This window comes from Heterodontus francisci, chromosome 25 (genome assembly GCF_036365525.1).
Source record: "Heterodontus francisci isolate sHetFra1 chromosome 25, sHetFra1.hap1, whole genome shotgun sequence".
Classification (NCBI taxonomy): domain Eukaryota; kingdom Metazoa; phylum Chordata; class Chondrichthyes; order Heterodontiformes; family Heterodontidae; genus Heterodontus; species Heterodontus francisci.
In genome coordinates this window covers 67,458,842-67,486,697 of record NC_090395.1, presented here as the reverse complement: position 1 = coordinate 67,486,697, position 27,856 = coordinate 67,458,842, and the positions used below count along the sequence as shown (strand labels likewise).

At 44.0% G+C, this 27,856-nt stretch overlaps 1 protein-coding gene across 4 annotated transcripts in view; it reads left to right on the top strand.

Moving 5' to 3' along the window:
- The window catches only part of pik3c2b (phosphatidylinositol-4-phosphate 3-kinase, catalytic subunit type 2 beta), a 179,086-nt gene that overhangs the window by 82,669 nt on the left and 68,561 nt on the right, over positions 1–27,856 (top strand). For all 4 annotated transcript variants that reach the window (XM_068057433.1, XM_068057435.1, XM_068057432.1 and 1 more), the window contains 6 exons: positions 3,262–3,408; positions 8,088–8,121; positions 10,991–11,183; positions 16,898–17,020; positions 17,577–17,744; positions 25,508–25,619. In XM_068057433.1, coding sequence (XP_067913534.1) covers positions 3,262–3,408; positions 8,088–8,121; positions 10,991–11,183; positions 16,898–17,020; positions 17,577–17,744; positions 25,508–25,619 — 777 coding nt within the window. The remainder of the gene's footprint in view (positions 1–3,261; positions 3,409–8,087; positions 8,122–10,990; positions 11,184–16,897; positions 17,021–17,576; positions 17,745–25,507; positions 25,620–27,856) is intronic.

The following is a 27,856-nucleotide window of genomic DNA, read 5'->3' as shown; positions in this document are numbered from 1 at the left end:
GCAGGTCAGAGGCTTGGAATCTTGAGCTACTGCCACTGTGCGTCAGTGGTGAAGGGAGTGAATGTTTGTAGATGGGGTGCCAATCAAGCGGGCTGCTTTGTCCTGGATGGTGTCGAGCTTCTTGAGTGTTGTTGGAGCTGCACCCATCCAGGCAAATGGAGAGTATTCCATCACCTCCTGACTCCCCAAAGCCTGTCCACAATCTACAAGGCACAAATCCTTCCTATAGTGTGGTGCCCAGAACTGTACACCGTACTCTAGCTGTGGCCTCACTAGCGTTTTATACAGCTCCATCATAACCTCCCTGCTCTTATATTCTATACCTCGGCTAATAAAGGCAAGTATCCCACATGCCTTCCTAACCACCTTATCTACCTGTGCTGCTGCCTTCAGTGATCTATGGACAAGTACACCAAGGTCCTTCTGTACTTCCTAGGGTCCTGCATTCCATTATGTATTCCCTTGCCTTGTTAGTCCACCCAAAATGCATCACCTCACACTTCTCAGCATTAAATTCCATTTGCCACAGTTCTGCCCATCTTACCAGCCCATCTGTATCATCCTGTAATCTAAGGCTTTCCTCCTCATTATTTACGACATCACCAATTTTCGTGTCATCTGCGAACTTACTTATCATACCCTCTACATTTACGTCTAAATCATTATTGTACGCTACAAACAGCAAGGGTCCCAGCACCGATCCCTGTGGTACACCATGGTCACAGGCTTCCACTTTATAAAAAAAAAACTACCCTCGACGATTACCCCCTGTTTCCCGCCACCAAGCCAATTTTGGATCCAATTTGTCAAATTGCCCTGGATCCTATGGGCTTTTACCTTCTTAACCAATCTCCCCTGTGGCACCTTATCAAAAGCCTTACTGAAGTCCATGTATACCACATCAACTACTTTACTCTCATCTACACATCTAGTCACCTCCTCGAAAAATTCAATCAAGTTTGTTAGACCCGATCTCCCCCTGACAAAGCCGTGCTGACGATCCCTGATAATTCCCTGCCTCTCCAAATGGAGATTAATCCTGTCCCTCAGAACTTTTTCTAATAGTTTTCCAACCACTGATGTTAGACTCAGCGGCCTCTAATTACCTGGTTTATCCCTGCTACTCTTCTTGAATAATGGTACTGCATTCGCTGTCCTCCAGTCCTCTGGCACATCTCCCGTGGCAGAGAGGATCTGAAGATTTGTGTCAGAGCCCCTGCTATCACCTCCTTTGCCTCACATAACAGCCTGGGGTACATCTCATCTGGGCCTGGGGATTTATCCACTTTAAGGCCTGCTAAAACATCTAATACTTCCTCCCTTTCGATGTTAATATGTTCAAGTATATCGCAATCCCCCTCCCTGATCTCTACACCTACATCGTGGTTCTCCTCAGTGAAAACAGATGAAAAGTAATCATTTAAAAACCTCACCTCTGTCCTCCGGCTCCACACACACATTGCCACTTTGGTGCCTAGTGGGCCCTACTCTTTCCCTGGTTATTCTCTTGCCCTTAATATACTTATAAAATGCCTTAGGATTTTCCTTTATCTTGCCTGCCAATGTTTTTTCATGTCCCCTCTTCGCTCTCCTAATTACTTTTTTAAGTACCCCACTACACTTTCTATTCTCCACTAATGCCTCCACTGTTTTCAGTGCTCCGAATCTGCCATAAGCCTCCTTTTTTTTTTACCTGATCCAATACTCTATATTCCTTGACATCCATGGTTCCCTGGACTTGATGGTCCTACCCTTCACCTTAATGGGTACATGTTGGCTCTGAACCCTCACTATTTCCTCTTTGAATGATTCCCACTGGCCTGATGTAGACTTTCCTACAAGTAACTGCTCCCAGTCCACTTTGGCCAGATCCTGTTTTATCATTTTGAAATCGAACTTCCCCCAATTCAGTACCTTTATTTCTGGCCCATCTTTGTCCTTTTCCATAACTACCTTATATCTTTCAGAGTTTTGACCACTATCCCTGAAATGCTCCCCCACTGATACTTCTACCACTTGTCCAGCTTCATTCCCTAGGATTAGGACTTTCTTGTAGGACTTTCTACGTACTGGCTCAAAAAGCTCTCCTGTATTCATTTTAAGAATTCCTCCCCCTTTAAGCCTTTTGCACTAAGACTATCCCAGAAGGAGAAGTTAGCTATAACTCTTGGGTCTACAGGGATCAAAGGGTATGGGGCGAAAGCGGGAACAGGCTACTGAGTTGGATGATCAGCCATGATCATAATGAATGACGGAGCAGGCTCGAAGGGCCGAATGGCCTACTCCTGCTCCTATTTTCTATGTTTCTATGATATTAGGTATGTTAAAATCCCCTACTATTATTACCCTATTATTTTTACACCTCTCTGAGATTTGCCTACACATCTGTTCCTCTATCTCCCTGACTGTTTGTTTGGAGGCTTGTAGTTCACGTCCAGCCAAGTGATTGCCCCCCTTTTGTTCTTAAGTTCTACCCATATGGCCTCATTTGAGGAACCTTCTAAGATATCATCCCTCCTTACTGCAGTAATTGACTCCTTGATCAACAGTGCAATACCACCTCCTCTTTTATCCCCTCCCCTATCACGCCTGAAGATTCTATACCCTGGAATATTGAGTTGCCAGTCCTGCCCCTCCTTCAGCCATGTCTCTGTGATAACAATAATATCATAATCCTATGTGTTAATCAATGCACTCAATTCATCTGCCTTATTAGTAAGACTGCTTGCATTAAAGTATATGCCATCCAGCCTTGCATTTTTCACTTGTACCTTAGCAGGTCTATATTTGCTCTGCCTTCCAGACTGACTCAGTTACTCTTCTATATTTGGCTGTGCCTCACCCCCTACTGTACCTCCACTTTGTATCCTATCCCCCTGCCAAATTAGTTTAAACCCCCCTAACAGCACTAGCAAACCTCCTAACAAGGATGTTGGTCCAGTTCCGGTTCAGGTGCAACCCATCCAACTTGTACAGGTCCTACCTTTGCCAGAAACAGACCCAGTGATCCAGGAACCTGAAGCCCTCCCTCCTGCACCATCTCCTCAACCATCTGCTCTATCTTCCTATTCCTATACTCGCTAGCACGTGGCACAGGGAGTAATCCAGAGATTGCAACCTTTTGAGGTCCTGATTTTTAATCTGCTACCTAGCTCCCTAAATTCTTGTTGCAGGACCTCATCCCTCTTTCTACCTATGTCATTGGTACTTGGGTGCGTATTTGTTTCTCTTGTTTATGAGATGTATTTCTGTTACTTGCAGATCGATCATTCACAGAAAGCCGAGAGGGTGGTGCAGTCTGTGATGGCCATTTGCAACGCACTTGCCTTCATCGAAACACAGGAGATAACCAGTGCCCTGAATCAGTTGCCACCCTGTCCCTCTCGGCTGCATCCCAGGATACAGAAGGTGCGGAAACCCACATCATTACTTCTGAACTCCCAAGTGCAGCTGATGCTTTTTATCAGTAGCTCACATGTTAACACTGTTTAAAGGAACCCAAAAGACAAGTGGCTATCTCTGATTAGAAGCATTTTTTTTCTTCCTCTTGGCTATTTTTATGCATGCTACTGTTTCCTGGTGACAAGTTTTGTGCCAATGTGCTACCTCAAGATGACACATCATTTACCCCGTTTCCGGCTCACATCACAGTGTTGGTCATGTCCTCCTGGCTGTTGGCAGAAAACTTTTTTTTAAAAAATTTCTGAAACAGTGCAAGAAATAAAGTAAGTGCTTGCATTTATATGGTGCTTTTCTCAACCTTGGGGTGTCCCAAAATGCTTTACAGCTGATGGAGCACTTTTGACGTGTAGTCACTCTTGAAATGTAGGAAATGCGGCAGCCGCGGCAAGATCCCACGAGGACCAATGAGATAAATGACCAGAAATCTCTTGTTTATTTTAGTGGTAGTGGTTGAGGGTTAAATATTGGCCAGGTCATCAAAGAGAACTCCCTTGCTTTTCTTTGAAATAGTGCCATTGGAACTTTTATATCCACCTGAGAGGGCAGACAGGGACTCAGATTAATGTCTCATCCAAAAGTGTCACCTCTGACAGTGCTACTGCATTCAAGTGTCAACCTGGGTGGATTATGCGTGCAAGTCTCTGGAACTTCAGCTAACAACCTTCTGACACAGTGGTAAGCATGCTACCCACTGAGCCACATCCAATGCCCTGTACTGTCATAGGTTACATTTTCCAAGCCCTTTACCTGTTATTTTATTACTTTTGTCATCTTTTAAAGGGACGACTCGCATTAGGATAAGGTTACACAGGTCAGCCTTCTGATATCTTATGAGCGATTATTTCTCACAAATCAACTAGCGTGAGGTACTGTTAAGCTCACTGGACCACAGCATAAAATGCATTTCACCTAGGATCTTTGCAGCTGGTGGACAGATTGGGCTTTCATCCTGTGAGTATGGGTTGAACCCAAGAGGTGAAAGGTGAAGCTACTTAACCCACTGTGCCACCCAGACTGCTAATTTTAAAAACAGGAGTTGATGTTTTGCATTCAGACTAACAGTAATATGCATGTTTTTATGAATAATTAAAGGACTGCTCTCCCTTTTCATATTGCAAAATTCAGACTGAAAGCAACTATTGCTTTCAGCTGTTGTATTTTGAAATCTGTTCACATTTCAAACAATTGGAGTGTTGATAAACTTCCAACCCATTTATGGAACAGAATCATTGCTATTGTGGAGGTAAGGAATTGGTGCTGAATCCATGTGCACACCTCCACCCCTGTTTCTGATATTGGCAAGATGTGGACTCCTCTGGAAGTTTCACCCAGTGTATCGTCAACGATGAGTATGCTTGCATGACAATTGTAAAAACAGCCCTTGTCTGCTCCCTGCCTCATCAAGAATTTCCTGCCTAAAAATGCAGTGTGTTTTGTTGAACAGTGATATTCGCATTAAGTTGTAGAGGCCATTTGTAGCCCACTTCCCCTTCATCTACGACCCTTGACATACTTGGAACTCTACATGCACCTTCGGACTCAGCCGTTCGCTTTCTTTTTCTTGCTTCTCAGCAAAAGAAAGTAAGGAAGTCATGTGATAAATGTAGATGAGGAAGGTTACTCGGCCAATCTTAGTTCATTACTGGGGGTCCAAGAGTAAAGGGCACCCGGATAGAGTAGTGGAGGCGAAAACCCTGGAATTCAGGACGGAGGGAGCATTTTATTGAAGTCGTAGAATCATAGTCATTTATGGCATAGAAGGAGGCCAGTCAGCCCATTATGCTGCCTCTTTGCTGAGCAATCCAGTCAGTCCCACTCGCCCGCTCAATCCCCCTAGCCCTGCAAGTTTATTTCCTTTATGTACCCATCCAAATTCCTTTTGAAACCATTGATTGTATCCGCTTCCACTACACTCATGGGCAGTGAGTTCCAGGTCATTACCACTTGCTGTGTTTTAAAAAAAAAAAAAAATCTTTCTCACATTCCCATTGTATCCCTTGCCCAAAACCTTCAATCTGTGTACCATCAGTTAATGGGAACAGTTTTTCCTTGCCTAATTTATTTAAACTTGTCATAATCTAGATGATTATTACTATTCAGAACTGGTTAATCTGTTCTGAAGAAAGATCATTGACCTGAAACATTAACTCTGTTTCTCTCTCCAAGATGCTGCCAGACCTGCTGAGTATTTCCAGCATTTTCTGTTTCTGTTGTCTGGTCATTGCTGTTTGTGGAATCTTAATGTGTGCAAATTGGCTGCCATGTTTCCTACATTCCGACAATGACTACACTTAATTAGCTGTAAAGTGCTTTGGGATGTCCTGAGGTTGTGAAAGGTGCTACAGACATGTAGATAGATTCTTGATAAGCAAGGGGGTGGAAGGTTATCGGGGGTAGGTGGAAATGTGGAGTAATCAGTTCAGCCATGAACCTAATGAACGGCGGAGCAGGCTTGAGGGGTCGAGTGGCCTACTCCTGCTCCTAGTTCATATGTTCGTAAATATTTCATTCTTTCTTCAGAGACTGATCAGATGGAATTGGGAGAAATTCCTAATGAAAACTGTGGTGTGTGATACTTGTATATTTATACATGCTTTTTAGGTATTTATGTTTAATGATTAAATACCAGCTGTGTTTACCTCAAAATGTCCATATTGCTGTTGAAGTTGAGAGAATGAATTGGCAGAGAGAGCTTGAAGCACAAGCAATAATCTTTCCTGCAGTGTGTAGCAAGCTTGCTGGTTAATCTAAAAGCAAAATACTGCAGATGCTGGAAATCGGAAATAAAAACAAAAACTGCTGGGCCTCTGTTCAAGGAAGAAGTGGAGAGCCCTCAAAGCTTGTTGGTGGGGGATGGAGGTGTAGTCCATAGTGAAAAGGAGGCGGTTAGGGCCAGGAAACTGGAAATTGTCAAAATGACGTAGGGCGTCAGAAGAGTCACGGATGTAGGTGGGAAGAGTCCCCACCCACCACCACCCTCCTCCGCTTGACTGAACTTGTTCTCACATTGAACAACTTCTCCTTCAACTCCACTCGCTTCCTTCAAGTAATTGCTATTGGTACCCACATGGGTCCTAGTTATGCCCGTCTTTTTGTGGGATATGTCGAACATTCAAGCCCCCTCCCCCAATTCCTTTTTTTCTGGTACACTGATGACCGTATCAATGCCATTTCCTGCTCCTGCCCTGAACTGGAAAACTTTATCAACTCCAATTTTCACCCTTCTCTCACCTTTACATGGTCCATCTCTGACACTTCCCTTCCCTTCCTTGACTTCTCTGTCTCCATCTCTGGGGATAGGCTGTCTACTAATATTCATTAGAAGCCCACCGACTCCCACAGCTACATTGACTACACTTCTTCACACTCTGCCTCCTGTAAGGACTCCATTCCATTCTCTCAGTTTCTACATCTCTGACACATCCGCTCTGATGATGCAACCTTCCACAACAGCACTTCTGATGTGTCTTCCTTTTTCCTCAACCGAGGATTCCCCCCGACTGTGGTTGACCGGGCCCTCAACTGTTTCTAGTGCATTTCCCACACCTCTGCACTCACCCCTTCCCCTCCCTCCCAGAACCACGACAGGGTTCCCCTTGTCCTCACTTTCCACCTCACCAGTCTCCATATCCAAAGGATCATCCTCCGTCATTTCCACCACGTCCAGCGTGATGCCCTCCCCTCCCCTGTCAGCATTCCAAAGGGATCGTTTCCTCCGCGACACCATGGTCCACTCCTCCATTAACCCCAACAACTCGTCCCCTTCCCGTGGCACCTTCCCATGCAATCACAGGAGGTGTAATACCTGCCCCTTTACCTCCTCTCTCCTCACTATCCTAGGCCCCAAACACTCCTTTCAGGTGAAGCAGTGATTTATTTGTGCTTTCAATTTAGTATACTGTATTCGCTGCTCACGATGCGATCTCCTCTACATTGGGGAGACCAAACGCAGACTGGGTTACCGCTTTGCGGAACACCTCCGCTTAGTCCAAAAGCATGACCCCAAGCTTCCTGTTGCTTGCCATTACAATACACACCCCTGCTCACATGCTCACATCTCTCTCTTGGGCTTGCTGCAGTGTTCCAGTGAACATCAACGCAAGCTCGAGGAACTGCATCTCATTTACCAATTAGGCACGCTACAGCCTGCCGGACTGAATGTTGAGTTCAATAATTTCAGAGCATGACGGGGCTCCCCTTTTTTATTTTTATTTTATTTTAGTTTGTTTCATCATTCATTTATTTACCATGTCTTTGCCATTGTTTTTTTTCATGTTTGTGCTTTTGGCCAGGGCTGTTCGTTATTCCGTCATTTAACACCCTTTCTGCACTAATGCATTGTCTTTCACCACACCATGAACGCACCCTTTGCCTTTGCTCCATGCCCTTCTTGTCAGTTATTCCCTGTCTTTTCAACACCTTCCCTTGTGTTAACTTTTGCCCCATCCCTGCTTTATTTGCTTAAAACCTATTACGTTTCTAACCTTTGCCAGTTTTGATGAAGGGTCACACCTGAAATATTAACTCTGCTTCTCTCTTCACAGATGCTGCCAGACCTGCTGAGTATTTCCAGCATTTTTTTGTTTTTATTGCTGGTTAATCTGCTCTCTTTCATATCTCTGCAGGATCCCAGCTTGCTGTCAAGAAGAGAGAATCGAGGTATGGGATTGAACTTTTCATTAGCTCTGTATGTTAATGGTTGATTCTGTGAGTGCAACCCATCAGGAAGAGGAAATACAGAGCCATAGAATGCATCATATTCCACCTCATCCATGAAGACCTTTGTCATCTCCCAAGGGCACTCTCAGTGGTCTGAAGTGCAAAAGGTTATTTTTTGTGTTGCATCAAAGAGCATCCGAATTTTGCCCCCAACCAACACTTTAAGTGCTCCACACTGGCCCACTTGAACAGTGTGGAGAATGGGTTGAGTGCCAGCTATGGAAGAGGAAATCTTTACTTCTCTACAACAGGCATGAATCCTAGGGCTTAAAAGGTGAAAGGTCACTTTGTAGCCATCAATTCCATTGGCTACTGTACAGCCCTTAGCTGATTGCACATGACCTTTGTATTCATGTTCATTTCAGCTTTTCAATCTCTTCCACCATGCCCTCTCTCCAAAGCTAACCAAAGCTAAGGTAATGTGGGTATCAGCAATCTTGCCTAAGTGGCCATTCTTCATGTGAGTGCTGGAAGGCTGTTCAACTGTTGAAGGCATCGCACCCAAGCCCAATCTGGTCCTCACGTGATATGTAAACGTGTCCGTTCGTCCAGCAGGTGTTACTGGATATCAATCAGTGGTAAATGTGCATTCTTCCCCCAGCCCTTTCTGTAGCCTAAGGGGTACTGATCCCCATTGTAGCTCTCCAGCTGAGGCACCTAACCCAACAGAGACTAGGAATTGGACCTGGGACATTCTGGTTTGTATGGCTGAGGAGCAGATCAGGTGAATGCCGAAGGAGAAGCCAGCATACTGAAGGTTCAGACATGTTCCGCATTGGAAACTGAACTGAGAGAATGCCTTTTGTGCACAAAGCTTCCTGTTAAAGTTGCTGGAAGGAAATGATCAAGATCAGGAAAGGATTAAATATTCAGCTGCTTTGTCTTTTGAAGTTCATACCAAAATATAATTGAAAATTACTTAGATATACAGCACAAACAGATCATTTGGCCCAACAACAACTTAAATTTATATAGTGCCTTTAACAGAATAAAACATCCCAAGGCGCCTCATAGCGTTATAAAACAAAATTAGACACCAAGCCATATAAGGCGTGTTAGGGCAGATGGCCAAAAGCTTGGTCAAAGAGGTTGGTTTTAAGGAGCATCTTGAAGGAAGAAAGCGGGTTAGAGACGCCTAGAGGTTTAGGGAGGGAATTCCAGAGCTTAGGGCCTAGGCAGCTGAAAGCATGGCCACCAATGGTGGAGCAATTGAGACCAGTTCATGCTCCACTCTTTTATGCTCCACTTGAGCCTTCTTCCATCCTTCATCATCTAACTCAATCAGCATAATCCTCTATTGCTTTCTCCCTCATATACTTATCTAGCTCCCCTTAAATGCATCTTTATTATTTCTTAAATACATCTATACTACATTTTCTATATCAGCCCTTTGCCATCTGGATAAGTGTGGGTTATATACCACACGTTAAAATGTGGCAGTCGACTTCTGCTTGTTTCCTCCTCATTGGTTTTACTGACTGAGTTTTTGGATTTTATTTTTAATGCTTCTTCCCTCATAGGCTGAATAGGTTAAAGGCAACAGCCAGTGAAATAATGAGGATTGCAGACCAAGGTGCCAGATTCAATTGTTGACCTCTGCTGGATTAGCTGATTTCAGTGTGGTACCTCAGTGACTTTATTAAGGAGAATTGCCAAGGATAACTCCACTCTGGATTGCTATTGAACGACCTCTTTGCCTACTCCTGTCCAAAGGATGGATGAGGAACAGAACAGCCTCTGTTCCGATGGTCCGCTTGGATGGTGCCCCCAGATTAAGAATGTGTGCTTTGGTGAGGCAGTGGATGGCTGTTGACACCAATAGAATTGTATCCCAGTGGGAGAGCGGGGTTGTGGAGAAGGCAGGAGGAGGTTGGGGATGGGTGGAAAGTTTACTTTAGGTTAGTTGTGCTCCAGAAGGTCTAATTTCATCTGCTGCACAGTTGTCATTATTTTGATTTGAGAATTTCCCTCTGTAAAACCTTCAGACTACAGCAAGCTTTCCATTTTACTTTCAAAAACAGCTGTCAGCTTTTTAGCTTCAATTACATGCATGGTGTATTCGGTCATCCTCTTGTTTAACCTTCACCACGAGAAATAAACTTCTCTAAGGCTTCTGGGAAAAGATTTCTGCTTGCAGTTCCAACTTTAATGCTGTATCATTCCTAGAAATCTTTCATAATTGAAAACTCATGGGATGATTGCTTTGGCCTTTCACCTCAGAATCTTTAAGAAGTAGCCTTCAGGGAACAAACCTCCAGTTCATAGAGAAGATTGAGCGTTGCATGTTTGCCCTAAAGGGTGACTAAGATTTTGCAGTTTCTTGAGATCCATTTTTTCCCAACGAAATCAACTCGTTTTGAGTCTTTTTTTAGATCCTTTTCTCGATCTCCCTAAAGGCACTAACTCCTGCTAGCTGCATTTCTATAAGTGCCAGGCGCCCTAGAGTATCTCTCACAAATGAACATTCTATTTCTTTGAGTCTAGACGGTGAACGGCTGTGGGCTAAATCTTCCATTTCAGACATCCACGCATGCACTTTCTGGCAGGAGTCATGGATCAGGAAATTAGCTCTTGACTGATTTTTCCCTTCCATAGCCCAGAAGTTACCACTCTGACTGAGATTAGCTTATACAGCACAGACCAGCAGGTCAAACCTAAAACCTCTTTGATTCAGTTGCCTCCATCAACTGAGGCATTAGGGGAACCCCTCAGTCTCTGGTAAATGACATTGATGTTCAATGCCAAACCGGAATACAAAGTGTTGATAATAGAGCAAGATGAATTACTATCTCTTTCTCTTCTGTAACAGCTAAAATAGCGGAAGCTCTAACAGCCGCCATCTTGGATCTGGTGGAACTCTACTGCAACAGCTTCAATGCAGACTTCCACACAGTGGTTCCATGTCGGAAGGATGCTCAAACGCAGAGCGCTTCCCTCGTTGAAAGTCCTCTCAATTTCACCATCTATGCAGCACACAGGATTCCCATCTCATGGGCAACTAGGTAAGGATATTAAGTTTAGCCTGTCAAATAGAAATTAACATTGCTCTCTTATTTGGGCATCTGCACAACATGTGGAAGAGCCTGGAAAAGTATTGGCCATTTCCATTTGGGTGTGGAAGTTGGTGCATTAGCTTTCCCAAGAAGATAAGCAAACCACTTTCTTGATTTAATATTGTTTTTTTCTCATGAGATGTGGCTGGTCATCAATAAAATGTTCTGGAACTCTGCTGAGCTGAAAATGAAGAAACGAAGAAAATTACTTGCATTTATATCATATCCAGAAATATCCCAAAGTGCTACATATACATTGAATTACTTTATGTATAGGGCTATTGAGTACAGAAGCAAACAAGTAATGCTAAACCCATACAAACCACTGGCTTGGGGGCAGTTTTGGGAGATTTGTGTCCAGTTTTGGGCGCCCTACTTTAAGAAGGATGTCAAAACCATGGAGAAGGTGTAGAAAAGATTCACTGAATATGAGTAATGATGGGCTTTGATTATGAGGGGTAATTAGAGAAACGGCTGCTTCCATAGAACAAATAAGGTCATGAAATTTGATGGAAGTATATAGAGAAAAACTATTTCCACTGGTCGATGAATCAGGAGGTAAAAAATTTACGGTCGTTTAAGAGGTTCAGAGAAAGTTTGTTACGTGCCAAACCGGAAACAGTGTTAAAAGCAGAATCCATAAAGTTTTTAAAGGTGAAATCGATAAATAATTGGAAAAAAAAATATTGAAAAGAATATGGAGAAAAGCAATGGGACCAAGTGGATAGCTCTTTCGGGCACCCAGCATAGGCACAATGGGCTGAATGGACTCCTTCAATGCTGTAAAATTCTGTGATTCCATTGGCAGAAGTTGAGTCTTCCAACTGCTTTTTTGATGGGGAGAAGAGGAGTGAAAAGAGACAGACTGGAAAATGAGATAGACAGTACTGCAGTGAAATACTACAATGCAGAAGCATTGAATATTAAAAGGGAATTCAGATCCCTTCGTGAAATCTCCTTACTACTTCTCTCTGTTATACAACTAACTATAACTTAGCTTCCTGTGGTTCCGCAATCGCAAGAAGCCTAAATCAGTGAATGCAGTTTCCCTGCTTAAGAATTGGACATAAACGATGGATGCTTTTTCTGTGTACTGCCAAGCCGCATAACGACATTCCCACTTAAATATTGAAACAATAATTGCCAGCTGGGGACGGAGAGATGAAGTTCTATGCAGAGATTGAGTTCCAGCAAACTAGCACAGTCTGGTTACATTGCTGTCTGCTCACCTTTGGCGGCTGGATTTAAATTCTGAATAGGCTGAGAGGAATTACATTTTACTGTTGAAGTCAGCACCTCCAATAGTCCAACACTCCCTCAGTACAGCATTGCAGAGTCAGCCTAGATTTTGCGTTGAAGCTCGAGTGGAGCTGCTGACTTGTGAGAGGACTAACACTGAACCAGGGCAAGAAAGACTGACAAAGAGAGAAAAATAATTTGCATTTCGAAAGTGCCTTCCATGACCTCAGGGCGCCTTAAAGCACTTTACAGCCGATTAAGTACTTTTTGAAGTGTAGTCACTGTTGTGATGTACGAATCGTGGCTGCCAATTTGCGCATAGCCAGCTCCCACAGACAGCCATGTGAAACTGACCAGCTAATATGTTTTAAGTGTTGGTTGGAGAATAAATATTGGGCGGGACACCACATGCTCTTCTTTGAATTTTTTTAATTCATTCATGGGATGTGGGTGTTGCTGGCTAGGCCAGCATTTACTGCCCATCCCTAATTGCTCACCGAAGGCATTTAAGAGTCAAACACATTGATGGGGTCTGGACTGACATGTAGGCCAGACCAGGTAAGGACGGCAGGTTTCCTTCCCTAAAGGACATTAGTGAACCAGATGGATTTTTTTACAACAACTGATAGTGGTTTCATGGTCACCATTAGATTAACTTTTAATTCCAGCTTTATGAAATTAATTCAAATTTCACCATCTGCTGTGTTGGGATTCAAACCCATTTCCCAGAGCCTTAGCCTAGGCATCTGGATTACTGGTCCACCCTAGGCATGTGGATTACTTGTCCAGTGCTGTTACCACTGTGCCACCGACTCCCCTCATAGTGTCATAGGAACTTTTACGTCCGCCTGCGATGGCAGAAAGGGCCTGGATTTAATGTCTCATCTGAAAGACCGCATCTCCGTCCGTGCTGCTGTCCCTCAGTACAGCACTGAAGTGTCGGCGTGAATTATGTGCTCAAGTCTCTGTAGTGAGACTTGAGCCCAGAACCCTCTAACACCTACTGGGAGGAAAAAGTAGTTGGCATAGGCTCTAAACTTAGAACAAAGTGATGGTGTGCGCACTGTAATTGGTCTTTAGCATTCCTGGGATAGGGAGAGCATTAGCCTGGTCTCTTGCTCACTATCCAGCGATGTTGCTGGAAAGTGCTTCTGTTGGGTGTGGACAGCATTAAGTTTGGATATGGTACCATTTGTGGTCGAGTAGCTGCCATTCACAAGACTCACACATAAAAATCGATACCTTTGGTATGGTGCTGGTTGGTTGCAGGCAACTGCGAAATCAGCATCTTACGGAGAGCAGGGGTTGGTGGTGCGGGGGGTGGGGGAAGACATTTATAAAGAAATAAAGGTGGCTGGTTCAATGGCTAATGCCGTCCACACAGTATCCTGGGAGTGAAATGCTGGGACAGCAGATGGTGCCCAGTAGATGCTTAGCGACACCATCAAATAGAGCTGTTTCTTTTTCAAGAAAAAAAAATTGGATCTTACACACAAGGTGAAGTGTCCAAAGCAGAAGCCCTTGTGATCTTGAGAGCATCTGTTTAATCACAATTGGCCAGTGAAAGGGTTAATCCTGTGCACTGGCCTGCGGCTGGAGCTGTGACAGGGACAATAGCCTTTCTGCTGTTTCTTTTTCCGTTCTTAACAAATGGCAGACAGCGTGGCTCAGTCTGAAGGGTAAAGGTATCAGCCAATGCTTGTTGACCTGCTTTTTGCTTTGGAGTCGCCGAGGGGGTTTGTTTGAATCTTGGGAAACTTCCCACAGTGTCTTTTTTCTCTCTCTTCCCAAGGCCCCGTGTGATAGAAAAGGCTGATAGAAACTGTTGTGCCCCTTGGGACCTCTGCCATTGTGTGGCTCTAATGTATGCTGATTGACGATTGGCTCTGATAAACGATGTACCCTGGGAAACTCTGTTTGCCCTTTGGCCTTTGTCCCCAGATGTAATCCGCCCCCTACTTGGCGCCAGGCACCTGTCACATGCTTGGTCTGTGCTGAGAAGCATTTTCTGTACAGGCATCTTGAATGGACAGATGTCCTTCTGCCTCTCACTGGCTCCCACACTACCCTCGAGGTAAAGATTTGGTGGGGGAGGGGCAGAGACTGCCCCACCACTCCTTTGTCAACCTGAAGTGGTTTAACTCTCTGAGAACATTCGATGATTTTAATTTGGTTGCTTTTTAAAAACAGGTTACGTATGTTTTTTATTTATTCAAGTAATGAGGTGCCCTTGCATTTCACTGACTCCCTTTTATAATTAGCGCTCAAAGTTTTAAACTGAAACTGTGTTGCAGAAATCTCTCCATCTCACCTCGCTGTAGCACTAAATATCTTTGTATGTTTTGGTAACTACCTTAGAGCTATCAAATTTTGTTTGATAATGCTCCTGTGAGGCATCTTGGGATGTTTTACTATGTCAGTGGCGCTATATAAATGAAGTTGCCATTGGAAGGCATAGAATATACTTACAGAAATGAAAACCAGTTTGCCAACCCAGACATAAAGCCATTGTAGCAACTTGGTCTGTTATGTTCCCAAAATTTGTTGACAGTTAACTTTGTTTATCCTCCACCTCTGCCTGCAATGGTCCATTTCTATTCACTTACACAGTGAGTAATCATGACCCTGCTGCAAGACGGCAACTCTGTACCCTTAAACTGAACCTGTACTGTGCAAAATAAATAACAGCAATTTGAAGTTGTACTGTGAGTAATCCTGCAGAATTAATAGCTGTTCTCTATATAAAATACACTCCTTAATTCAAATTATCTGTTAATTCAAAACCAAAAATGCAAGAAAAAGATTGCAATGCTGTTTGATTAAAATTGCTCCTGGATAATACAATTTTTTTCTGAAGAAAAGTACACATTGGATAAACAGAAGTAAAGCTTAGTTGCAATGTGCATGGTCCTAATCTTGCTCAATAAATAAAAACTGTACGGGTATGCAATAAGTAGCCCCCCCACCTTGCTGAATAAATAACTGCAGTGTAGATTTGCACAGTGAGTAACCCTTTCTTTGCCAGCAACTATGTATAATTATACAGACCATGCCCCAATCCCTTGGAAGAAGCATGGTTTCCAGTTAGCACAAGAAATGTAGTGTTTTGAGCCTTGCAGGGGAGCACAAGTGTCCTGAATGGAGTGAATAATGGTTAATTAAACGGTGAAAGAGATTGATTACAGTATGCTGCTGATGTGGTGTGCTCCGTATTGCAGGTCTGAGTTTGGAACATAGGAACAGGGGTAGGCTATTCAGCCCCACAGACCTGTTTCACCATTCCCTTCAATCATGGCTGATTTGCATCTCAACTCCCCTTTTCCTGCGTTTGCTCCATATCCCTATCTCGGTCTTGAAAACTCCAATTGTCCCCAGCATTCACCGTCTTTTGGGGGAGAGAGTTTTCCAGATTTCTGTGACCCCTTGTCTGGAAAAAGTTAGTACTGCATATGTGCTGTGTTATCGTTACAGTTTCCGTCTTTGGTCCTCACAATTTTAGTGTACTGTTTTGGACACTTACCTAAGAGAGGGTTCCGAAGAAGGGTCACTGACCCGAAACGTTAACTCTGCTTCTCTCTCCACAGATGCTGCCAGACCTGCTGAGTATTTCCAGCATTTCTTGTTTTTATTACCTAAGAGAGGATCGACTTGCCTTATAGGAAGTTCAGCCAAGGTTCCTGGGATGAGGGAATTGTCCTGCAAGGAGAATTGAGTAGATGAAGTCCTTAGAATTCAGAAGAATGAGAGCTGATCTCATTAAAACATATCTATCCTGTCAAGCCCCTTAAGAATTTTATAAGAACATAAGAAATGGGAGCAGGGGTAGACCATACAGCTGGTTTCCCCCAGCTGGTGAGTCTAGAACTAGGGACGCAATCTCAGAATAAGAGTTGACCATTTAGGACTGAGATGAGAAATGTCTTCATTCAGAGTTGTGAATCTTTGGAATTCTCTACTCCAGAGAACTTTGGATGCTCAGTCGTGATTACATTCAAGACAGAGATGGATAGGATTTGGAGACTAAAGAAATCAGGGGATATTGGAATAGTGCAGGAAGATGAAGTTGATATAGCAGTTCAACCATGATCTTAATGAATGTGGACCAGGCTCCAAGGGCCGAATGGCCTACTCCTACTCCTAACTTTTAGGTTCTCCTATTTTTGTTATGTTTTAAGCTAAGTAGGTGCAAAACAGAGGTAACTTGATCAAGGGAATTTCTCACTGTCAAATGCACCTTGAGAGAATCTTCAGCTGTTTCATTACCTCTGGGTGCAAATAGACTAGTCAAAGAAGATAAATAAGGTTGTTGATCTAAATTGTTATACACAAGAGCTCAGTGAAGCTTGGAGCTGTATGATGACTGAGGGTGATGTTGTCTGTAAGGTTTAAAATAAACTGCATTTCTTCCTCTGCTGGCCCATCAGTTATGAAGATTTTTATTTGTCGTGTGGCCTCAGCCATGGCGGGAAGGAGCTGTGCGGGCAGCTGCAGACCAAGAAAGCTCACGTCTACAAGTATCTTTTCCACCTCCTTATATGGGAACAGAAGTGAGTAAATGAGACTTTTTTCTCTTCCATATAAAAGTATATATATATAAAAAAATTCAATTTGTGGTGTATAAGCCCTGGTATGTCCTAGATGGGCCAAATGGCCTGTCTCTATGCTCTGCATTCGATGTCGTTCTATGTTCATTTTTACTACATCCTCGTTCCCTCATTTGTGTTGGGATGCAACACCATGGGCACCAAAAGCCCTTCCAGTCCATCGCCCAAATTGATTGTTCTTCATGTGTGATCCTTGATAAATCTGGCAAAGTTCACTCTGGAGCCTCCTGCCAGCTGTGTAGATCTGTGTGGCAGGAGTCACTGGCACTAAAACCGATAGAAAAATAGTTTATGATTACTCCACTGTTAGACCTGTCCCCAACATGAATAGTCCACTCTTCACCCTCCCACCAATACGGTTACTCCACTCAGCCATTCCCCCAGCATGGTTAATCTAGTCAGCCCTCCTCCTGCCCTACCCTGCCTCTGGCCAAGTAATCCAAAAGTGTTGAAAATTATTCCTTGATCTTTTAATCTTGTGTTCCTCTGCCTCTTCCAGCATCTGTTTTCCCATTAATATTAATCAGCTGCCTCGAGAGACCCTCTTGACACTGACACTGTATGCTTTTCCCGTCCCTCCTCCTGGGAGTTCGTCTGAAGGCAGCAAACAACGGCGCACGGCGGAGACAATGGGATGGGTGACCATGCCCCTGTTCAACTTCAGACAGTAAGTTCTTGGTGTTAAATGAAAGCCAGGGTTCTATCTAAGGATTTAAGTGTCTATCAATAGAATGGATAAACAAGCTGCAGTTTGACGTCGGGCTCAGTGCTTGTAGATGCTTTTTTTTGCATGACACTTTCTCCTATGGGCGTGATCCATGTTTTCACTGACTGTGTTCATCATATTAGTTTGTGTATTTTCAAAAATAAAATGCTGATACGTGGCATTGTTAACTGCCTACCAACGCTGCAGGGTTACTGGACTGACCCTGACCACACTGCTCCCATGTGCTTGTGTGACAGACCCTGTGCTATTTCTGGCTTATGACCAACCCTGCAGAGGTACTTGCTGATAGTGGAGCTTATAAGTTGTTCAGGACGGATCACAGATCACTTATGCTGGTCATAACCTGAATATCTGCAAGCAGATCTTTGACTGCACTAGGTAAGGCACAGCATAAGAGATCTATCACCTTTCGAGATATGTCTCCAGATTGGAAAAGTAAACTATGAACATTAAATTGAGCAACAGCCTAACCCTTAGGGTGGTGGCTCAGTGACCCCAAGGGAGTCCAAACTATTGACGTAAAACAGATTGTCCAGCTGTACCTTGTACTCAGCAGAAATAACATAGAAATACTTTTGGATATTTCTGCTTCTCCAATTGAAGTCCGCTCATCTTATGCATCTAATGTTGCTGCTTTTAATCTACAAGGGCAGTGTTTAATGCTAGTGCTTCTCACATTTAGCTTATGATCAGATGCAATAAAGCAAATGCACTTTGTGCAAAAAGGACCACCTCCTTTATTAAGGAGATTGTCTTGGGGGAAACATGCAGCTCTTATCACATGTGCAAGATTGGAAGGCACTTGTCAAAAAAAAAAAGTGATGAATAGGTCACTATTTGATCTATTGTGATGTATATGGGAGTCAGGATCAAGTATAGGCATTGGGTGAAACAGTGTTAAAGGGTGGGAGTTAATGGGGCCTGAGCACATAAACACTGGGCTTTTAACAGGCTTGGGGAGCTGGGAAATGCAAAACTATGACAATACAGGACCATCACTGGCCAGAGCGCATAATGGTGTTGTGGATAGTTTATGTAGGTAATTTCCATTTATAAATGTGGACATAGGAATTTGAGACAAAATGACACAAAAGCATGACAAAAATTGGAAGTAATGTTTTGAAAGCAGGAAGAACATGCCAGGACAAGAGTTTTACCAGAGGAAGATATTTTCCAACTTTTTGGCATTTGTTTTTTGGTTGTGTACCACTGCCCTGCACCTGGGACCAAACACTGACTTATGTCCTGCTGTTATGGTGACTCTGAGATGACAGTTTCTGCTAATGTCACTTTTCTCCCTCCTCTGCTGAAAGTGCTCACTCTGGCTGGCATTCTGTTCCATTGGGACAGGCAGCTTTTCAAGGGAACATTCTCCATGGGTGAGAATGAGTGAGTGCAGCTAGGCTGTTTCACTTTTGAGGGCATTACAGCTGAGCTGGATCCTGCATTCTTATGCTTATTTGCTGTTTTTAGCATAGTAAAAGATCCCAGCGACCTTTTACCTGCAGAAATACGAATCAGAGAATTGTCTGAGAGCACAGTTGGGAAATAAGAGGCTTTTAAAGCCTGGAAGAGGGAATTAACAAAGCAAAGAATCCTAAGAAGCAAGTTCCAGATAATACACTCTGCTGCATTTTGCAGCAAGAATCTGTGATTTGCAGTCAGGAGCAGGAACCCTGGCGATTAGTTTTCTGTAAGAGGGCAGTGAGACCAATTGTAGCACTCACATGAGGGTCATATCTTTGTTTTTCATTGGAAACATTACAGTTTAACATATTCTATTAAAGACGCAACTGAATTGAAATAATTTAGAAGTGTTCCTGGTGAGCAAGTCATTTGCTTTTAGCAACCAGATGTTTCTGTCCCTGGTCACAGTGACTGTAGATTACTATCCTGTACCGGATACTGCAGAACAGGGCATATTAAACCCCACTCCCCCTTGGGTCATTCCAGGAACGTTCCATGCTCAACTGGATATTGCACATCCAAACCACACCTCGGTTCACAGTCCGAGGCCAAATCACAGCTGTGTTACATAAAGCTGCTACAATGGCAGTGAGTTGAATGGTCGCGAGAGGATTACACAAATATTGAACAAAGCCATGATAAAGATATGAGAGAGATAAATGGGCTCTGCTGCCTCTGAAGTAATTTAGAGATGTACAGAATTTCAACAAATACAACCATTTAAAAAATATATATATATATACTTGCTTGGCAAGTTTTATTGGTGAGGCGTAACTGCAGGTGGAATATTTTCCACCTTTGCACCCAACATCGGCAGGTATTGATAACAAAGATCAGATACAGAGCAAAGTTTGTTGCTTTATGCCATCAATGTGTCTCATTCTATTCTCGCAGTTTGAATGAGAGTCCCAACTTGCTTGAAACCTTGGGCTGTTTCCTTTCTTGTGCAATGGACCCACAGCCGCTTATAACACATTATAAAAATGGGCAAGTATATTTCATGTGTGACCCTTGCAACCAACAAAGAGGGAATTTAATCCTACCTGACAGGACTTGAACCTAGCTTTGCAATGCTTACCCCACATACACTGAGTCCCAGTCCTCAGACTGGATGTACCTAAAGGTGCCCTCTTCTGTTGGATTGGAGTCAGTACTCTGCAAGGCTACCAGCTGATCTGATCTTTATGAAGTAGAGTCGGGTTCTTGATGTACATTCGCTGCAGTTTTTTGACTAGAAATGATTTTTGTGATGGGGGGAGGTAGGGGTGTCGAGGATTGGTTTCTATGGCAGTAATTGCTGAGCAACGGGTGGAGCAGTTTTATTTTTCCAGAAACATCACTTCTGTGGTAACTTAAGCTGTGTCTGCTTGCAGCAGAAGTCACCACAGATAATATTGACTGAAGACATGGTACAGCAGCCTGTTCTTCAGCCATCACTTAACTGCTCAGTGAAGTGGTCTGGGCTATTGTGCAGCATGGAGAGATGAGAACAAATCCTGGAAATATGAAACACAATCAGAATCTTGCAACATACTGCTCCATATCTGAAAGAGAAAAGATGGGCTGATGTTTCCATTCATTAGATGCAGCCTCCCATTTGAAAGGTGTAGAGTATTTCTTAAATTGTAAGAGATTAAAAAGTATCGATGTACAAAGGGACCTGGGTATCCTCGTCAATAAGTCACTGAAAGCTAACGTGTAGATGTAACAAGCAATTGAGAAGGCTAATGGTATGTTAGCCTTTATCGCAAATGGATTTGAGTACAGGAGTAGTGAAGTCTTGCTTCATTTATATAGAACCTTGGTTAGACCGCACCTGGAGTACTGTGTGCAGTTTTGGTTCCCTTACCTTAGAAAGGATATACTTGCCATCAAGGAAGTGCGCCGAAAATTCACCAGACTTGTTCCCAGGTTAATGGGACTGTCCTATGAAAAGAGACTGGGGAAACTGGGCCTGTATTCTCCAGAGTTTCTAAGAGTGAGAGGTGATCTCATGAAAACCTCTTCTTTGGCCTCCTTGTCTTGAGACAATGGGTAAGCGCCTGGAGGTGGTCAGTGGTTTGTGAAGCAGCGCCTGGAGTGGCTATGAAGGCCAATGCTACAGTGACAGGCTCTTCCACACGCGCTGCAGATAAAATTGGTTGTCGGGGCTGTTACACAGTTGGCTCTTGCCTTGTGCTTCTATCTTTTTTCCTGCCAACTGCTAAGTCTCTTCGACTTGCCACTCTTTAGCCCCGCCTTTATGGCTGTCCGCCAGCTCTGGCGATCGCTGGCAACTGATTCCCATGACCTGTGACCAATGTCACAGGACTTCATGTCGCGTTTGCAGACGTCTTTAAAGCAGAGACATGGACGGCCAGTGGGTCTGATACCAGCGACGAGCTCGCTGCACAATGTGTCCTTGGGGATCCTGCCATCTTCCATGCGGCTCACATGGCCAAGCCATCTCAAGCGCCGCTGGCTCAGTAGGATGTATATGCTGGGGATGTTGGCTGCCTTGAGGACCTCTGCGTTGGAGATACAGTCCTGCCACCTGATGCCAAGGATTCTCTGGAGGCAGCGAAGATGGAATGAATTGGGACGTCGCTCTTGGCTGATATACGTTGTCCATGCCTCGCTGCCATAGAGCAAGGTACTGGTGATAGTTGAGCCTAGGCAGGTGAACTCTTGAACTACCTCCAGAGCGTGGTTGCCGTTATTGATGGATGGAGCATTTCTGACGTCCTGTCCCATGATGTTCGTTTTCTTGAGGCTGATGGTTAGGCCAAATTCATTGCAGGCAGCCGCAATCCTGTCGATGAGTCTCTGCAGACACTCTTCTGTGTGGGATGTTAATGCAGCATCGTCAGCAAAGAGAAGTTCCCTGATGAGGACTTTCCGTACTTTGGTCTTCGCTCTTAGACGGGCAAGGTTGAACAACCTGCCATCTGATCTTGTGTAGAGGAAAATTCCTTCTTCTGAAGACTTGAACGCATGTGAGAGCAGCAGGGAGAAGAAGATCCCAAACAGTGTAGGTGCGAGAACACAGCCCTGTTTCACACCACTCAGGATAGGAAAGGGGTCTGATGAGGCACCGCTATGCTGAATTGTGCCTTTCATATTGTCATGGAATGAGGTGATGATACTTAGTAGCTTTGGTGGACATCCGATCTTTGCTAGTAGTCTGAAGAGACCACGTCTGCTGACTAGGTCAAAGGCTTTGGTGAGATCTATGAAAGCAACGTAGAGGGGCATCTGTTGTTCGCGACATTTCTCCTGTAGCTGGCGAAGGGAGAACAGCATGTCAATGGTGGATCTCTCTGCTTGAAAGCCACACTGTGCCTCACGGTAGACACGCTCAGCCAGCTTTTGGAACCTGTTTAAAACGACTCGAGTGAAGACTTTCCCCACTGTGCTGAGCAGGGAGATTCCACGGTAGTTGTTGCAGTCACCGCGGCCACCCTTCTTCTTATAGAGTGTGATGATATTGGCATCGCGCATGTCCTGAGGTACTGCTTCCTCATCCCAGCACAGGCAAAGCAGTTCATGTAGTGCTGAGAGTATAGCAGGCTTTGCACTCTTGATTATTTCAGGGGTAATGCTGTCCTTCCCAGGGGCTTTTCCACTGGCTAGAGAATCAATGGCATCACTGAGTTCCGATTTTGTTGGCTGTTTGTCCAGCTCATCCACGATTGGGAGAAACTGGGCTGCATTAAGGGCGGTCTCAGTGACAACATTTTCGCTGGAGTACAGTCATAGGTAGTGCTCAACCCAGCGTTTCATTTGCTTGCGTTGGTCAGTGATCGTGTCCTCTGATTTAGACTTGAGGGGGGCGATTTTCTTGATAGTTGGCCCAAAAGCTCTCTTAATGCCATCATACATTCCTCTGATGTTTCCAGTGTTGGAGGCTAGCTGAATACGACTGCATAGGTGTTGCCAGTAGTCATTTGCACAGCGCCTGACTGTTCTTTGTGCAGTGCTTCTGGCTACTTTAAGTGCTACGGATGTCCATGATCTCATGGAAACCTACAAAATACCTAAAGGGATAGGCAGGGTAAATGCAGGTAAGATGCTTCCCCCAGTTGGGGAGTGTAGAACCAGGGGACACAATTTCAAAATAAGGGGGAAGCCACTTATAACCGAGATGAGGAGAAATTTCTTTACTCAGAGTTGTGAATCTTTGGAATTCTCTACTCCAGAGGGCTGTGGAAGCTCAGTCATTGAGTAAGTTTAAAGCAGAGATTGACAGATTTCTAAATACCAATGACATAAAGGGATCTGGGGTTAGTGTGGGAAAAAGGTATTGAAGTGGATGATCAGTCATGATCGTATTGAATGGCGGAGCAGGCTCAATGGGCTGAATGGCCTACACCTGCTCCAATGTTCCTATGTAACCTATCATTGCTCTTCCAGATGCTGGCTGACTTGCTGTACGTTTCCAGTACCCTTCTGTTTGATTGCAGTTCAGTGTATATTGACCACACTGCTAATGTTGTTTCCTATTGCTAAACTACTGTTTTTCATCATAAAATCATAAGAAATGGGAACAGGAGTAGGCCATTCGGCCCCTCGTTCCTGCTTCGCCATTCAGTATCAAGGCTGATCTGATTGTGGCCTTAACTCTACTTTCCTGCCAATCCCCCTTATAACCCTTGTAGATCAAAAATCTGTATAACTCAGCCTTGAATATATTTAATTACTCAGTCTCTGTTGCTCTCTGGGGAGAATTCTAAAGATTAATGACCCTCTGAGAAAAGAAATTTCTCCTCGTCTCTATCTTAAATGGGAGACCTCTTATTTTGAAACTGTGCCCCCTTGTTCCAGATTCCCCCACAAGGGGCAACTTCCTCTCAGTATTAACCCTGTCAAGCCCCCTCAGAATCTTATGTTTCGATAAGATCACCTCTCAATCTTCTAAGCTCCGATGAGTGTAGGCCCAACCTGCTCACCCTTTCCTCATAAGACAACCCCTTCATCCCAGGAATTAGCCTAGTGAACCTTCTCTGAACTGCTTCCAATGCATCAGGGCTCAGAACAGTCAAAATTCCTTCATTGTAAAACCTGGCTTTCTTTTTGGTGCTAGTTCCTATTTTACACAATCACCAAATATTGGCTGTGTACCAGTCTTCTGATCCGCTAAGTGTTCACACTGATGGGGGGAGGGCGGGGGGAGCAGTTGTTTGAGTATGGAGTCTTTTGCCACAGGAAGTAATTGAGGCGGAGACCATTGTATCTTTTGTGGCAAAATTGATAAATATTTTATGCCGAGAAAAATACAAGGCTATGGAGAGTGGAGCAGTGGGATTAGTTTTGGATTGTATTCAGAACCGTTTAGCACCTACATAATAGGATGAATGACCTCTTTTTCTGCGGTACATATAAATTTTTGTGTGTTTCTGCAGCCACGTGAGCCTTATTGGAAATCCTAAGGTTTTTAATATTCAAAAAAGTTGGGCTTCTGAAGGACGAAAGCAATTGATTTTAATTCCTTTTACATTGAATAATCTAAAGATATTTGTCCCTCCCCTACCATCTGAGATTAGGCAGTTTGACGGGTGGGGTGAGGGAGGGGTGGTAGGAACTAGCTCATCAGACTCCTCTCGTTTTAGTGTGGCAATTTGAGAAGCTGCTGATCGGGAGGGAGGACGGGACATGGACAGGACAGTGGGTAGTGGAAAGTTGGATAAGAAAGACTTGCATTTATACAGCACCCTTCCCAACCTCAGGACATCCCAAAGTACTTTTCAGCCAGTGAAGTACTTATGAAGTTTAGTCACTCTTGTAATGTAGGAAATGCGTCAGCCAATTTGCACACAGCAGCCTCCCATAACCAGCAATGTGATAATGAGAAGATAATCTGTTTGTGATGTTGGTTAAAGGATAATTGTTAGCCAGAACACCGTAGAGAATTCCTCCTCAAAATAGTCTCCTGGGATCTTTGACATTCGCCTGAGAGAGCAAGCGGGGCCTCGGTTTAAAGTCTGTCATTCCCTCAGGACTACAATTGGGGTGTCAACCTAGATTTTGTTGCCCAATCCCTGATGAATTTGACAGAGGCAAGAGTTCAACCACTGAGCCATGGCTGATGCCTAATCACAACAGTGACCGCACTTTTTAGTCATTGACTATAAAGTGCTTGGAGATGTCCTGAGGTTGTGGAAGGTGCTATTTAAGCGCAAGTCTTTATTTTTATTGCAGATTTACAGAGTGCATGGTTTTCACATTAGTAATGGTGTTTTTCTTGCTTTGTTCCCTAGTGTTCTCTCATGTGGTAGAAAGCTGCTTGGACTGTGGCCATCCTGCCAACAAACCATCCTCACCACATTGATGGCCTGCAATTTCATCCAGCCAGACAGTGTCATCTTACAGGTAGGACAAACCACATCAAACTCTGTTGAGAATTGAGCCACAGTGCTTGCAAACAATTTGTCTGATAATGTCTTAAAATTCCTCCTGGTTCAATATTCTTACATGTGCTTTTTTTAAAGTATGTACATATATTCTTCTTTGAATTAATTTTAATAAAAATGATTTTAAGCAAATCAGCACACAGCAACGGAAACACAATTCAGACACATGTGGAGTATAAATACCAGCACAGAGTAGTTGGAGCAAGTGACCTGTCTCTGTGTTATATATCCTATGTAATTAAGAGCAATGCACTGTATGACTTCCCTTCTAATAGTTCAAAGACGGAAGGGAAACCAATGATGTTATGGAAAGACCATGAGAGACAAAGAAGAAAGGAGGACTTCAATGTGTACAGACAGCAACAGTAATTTACATTTATATAGCACCTTTAATTTCAAGGCGTAAGGGAAACTGAAGTATTGAGCCAAAGGAAGTTAGGAGGTGTGACTAAAAGTTTGGCAGAGGTGGGTTTTAAAGAGGGCCCTAAAGGTAGACTGTGAGGATCGGAGGTAGAAGCTTTTAGGAAGAGAATATGACAGTGGGACCTAGGCGGCTGAAGGCATGGCGGGACAAAAAATGGTGGTTGATGCACAAGAGGCAGAGGCTAGAGTCAAAGGAATGGAGAGTGCAGGAGTGTTGTAGGGCTGGAGGAAGCTACAGAGATAGAGAGACAAGGCCATGGAGGCACCTAAACATGAGGATGAGGGTGATGGGTGAAAGGGACAATGTCTGACAGGACATGGCCAATAGAATTTTGGATGAGCTGAAGTTTATGGATAACCAGGAGAATATTGTTATTACAAATGAGGGTGCAGGGCAGGGGAGAGAGGTTTAAGGAAGTAGTTGATAGTACAGAAAATAAGCCTGGGGTTATCTTTGCAGTTGCTGATGATTGTAGAGTCGTAGGGCATTTTAGCAGAGGAAAGTGAGACGTGGTGGAAATGGATGGCTAAGCCAGTTGCATTCTAGGTATGCTTACTTTTGCACTCTTGGATATCAGTGAAAATGGAGGCTGTGCCAGAGCATTGGATTAATTGAGTCTGAAGCAATAAACGCTTGGATGAGGGTTTCAGCAGCTGATGGACTGAAATAGGAGTGGAGGTGGGCAATGTCAGTGGTGGCCTTGGTGATGCAGAGAGTATGAGATCCGAAACTCTGCTTGGAGTTAGGGCCAAACAGGATGTGAGATTGTTAGCAATATGGTTTAGCCTAAGACAGTGGCCAGGGAGGGGGATGGAGTTGGTGGCAAGGGTACAGAATTCATGCCAGGGATTGAAGACAATGGGTTGGTTGTCTTGGTGTTTAACAGGAGGAAGATTGGATGTTGGAAAAGCAGTCAGACAGCAGAGGCAATGGAGGGGTTGGGAGAAGTGGTGGAAAGGTAGAGTTGGGTACAGCAAACATGTGGAAGCTTATCCTTGTCTGTGGATGATGGCACCAATGGGCAGACAGTAGATGATGAAGAAGGGGGCAGAGGATGGCTTCCCAAGGTGACCGTGTGCATGTGGGAAAAGAAACTATTGAAGGAATGCTCCTTGTACGGTCAAATAAGTAAGAGTGGAACCAAGTGATGGCATTGCCGCTGAACTGGACAGGGGAGAGACATTTGAGGGGAATTGTACGATTGAGTATGTCGATGGCTGCCGAGAGGTCAAGGAAGAATAATTCACAGTGCCGATTATATGCTCAAATGGAGTGGGACTTGCAGACATGACCTTCTGAGTTAGCGGGAAAAATTCTACCACTAAGCCACGTTGGCATTTAACAATCTCGGCTGAAAGACTGTGCCTACAATTAGAAAGAGCTTCTTGGCACTGCAAGTGAGATACTCTGAGTGGTGGGATGGAAGCTGTACTCGGTAGGATTGTTTTATACTGCATACTGTAGCTGAGTAGGGAAGAACTCAAGCTCGCTGTATATCAGTTTGTCTCCACTGGGAGGGCATTATTGCTTCCATTTTCTGCTGTGTATTCTGGTTAGAATTACCTTGCTGTCCCTGGTTGCGCTCTTCCACTGTGCTCATAAAACCTTTACAGTAAAATTCTGGCACCAAAAAAAAGTACTTTTTATTTATGGCTGTAATTCTTTGGAAAATTAGCACTGTGTTGAACAGCCAGAGAACACACGCCAGCAGCAGGGATTTATGCCCTACACCCAGAGTGCAGGGCGACGACCATTGATGCAGGACGAGGACT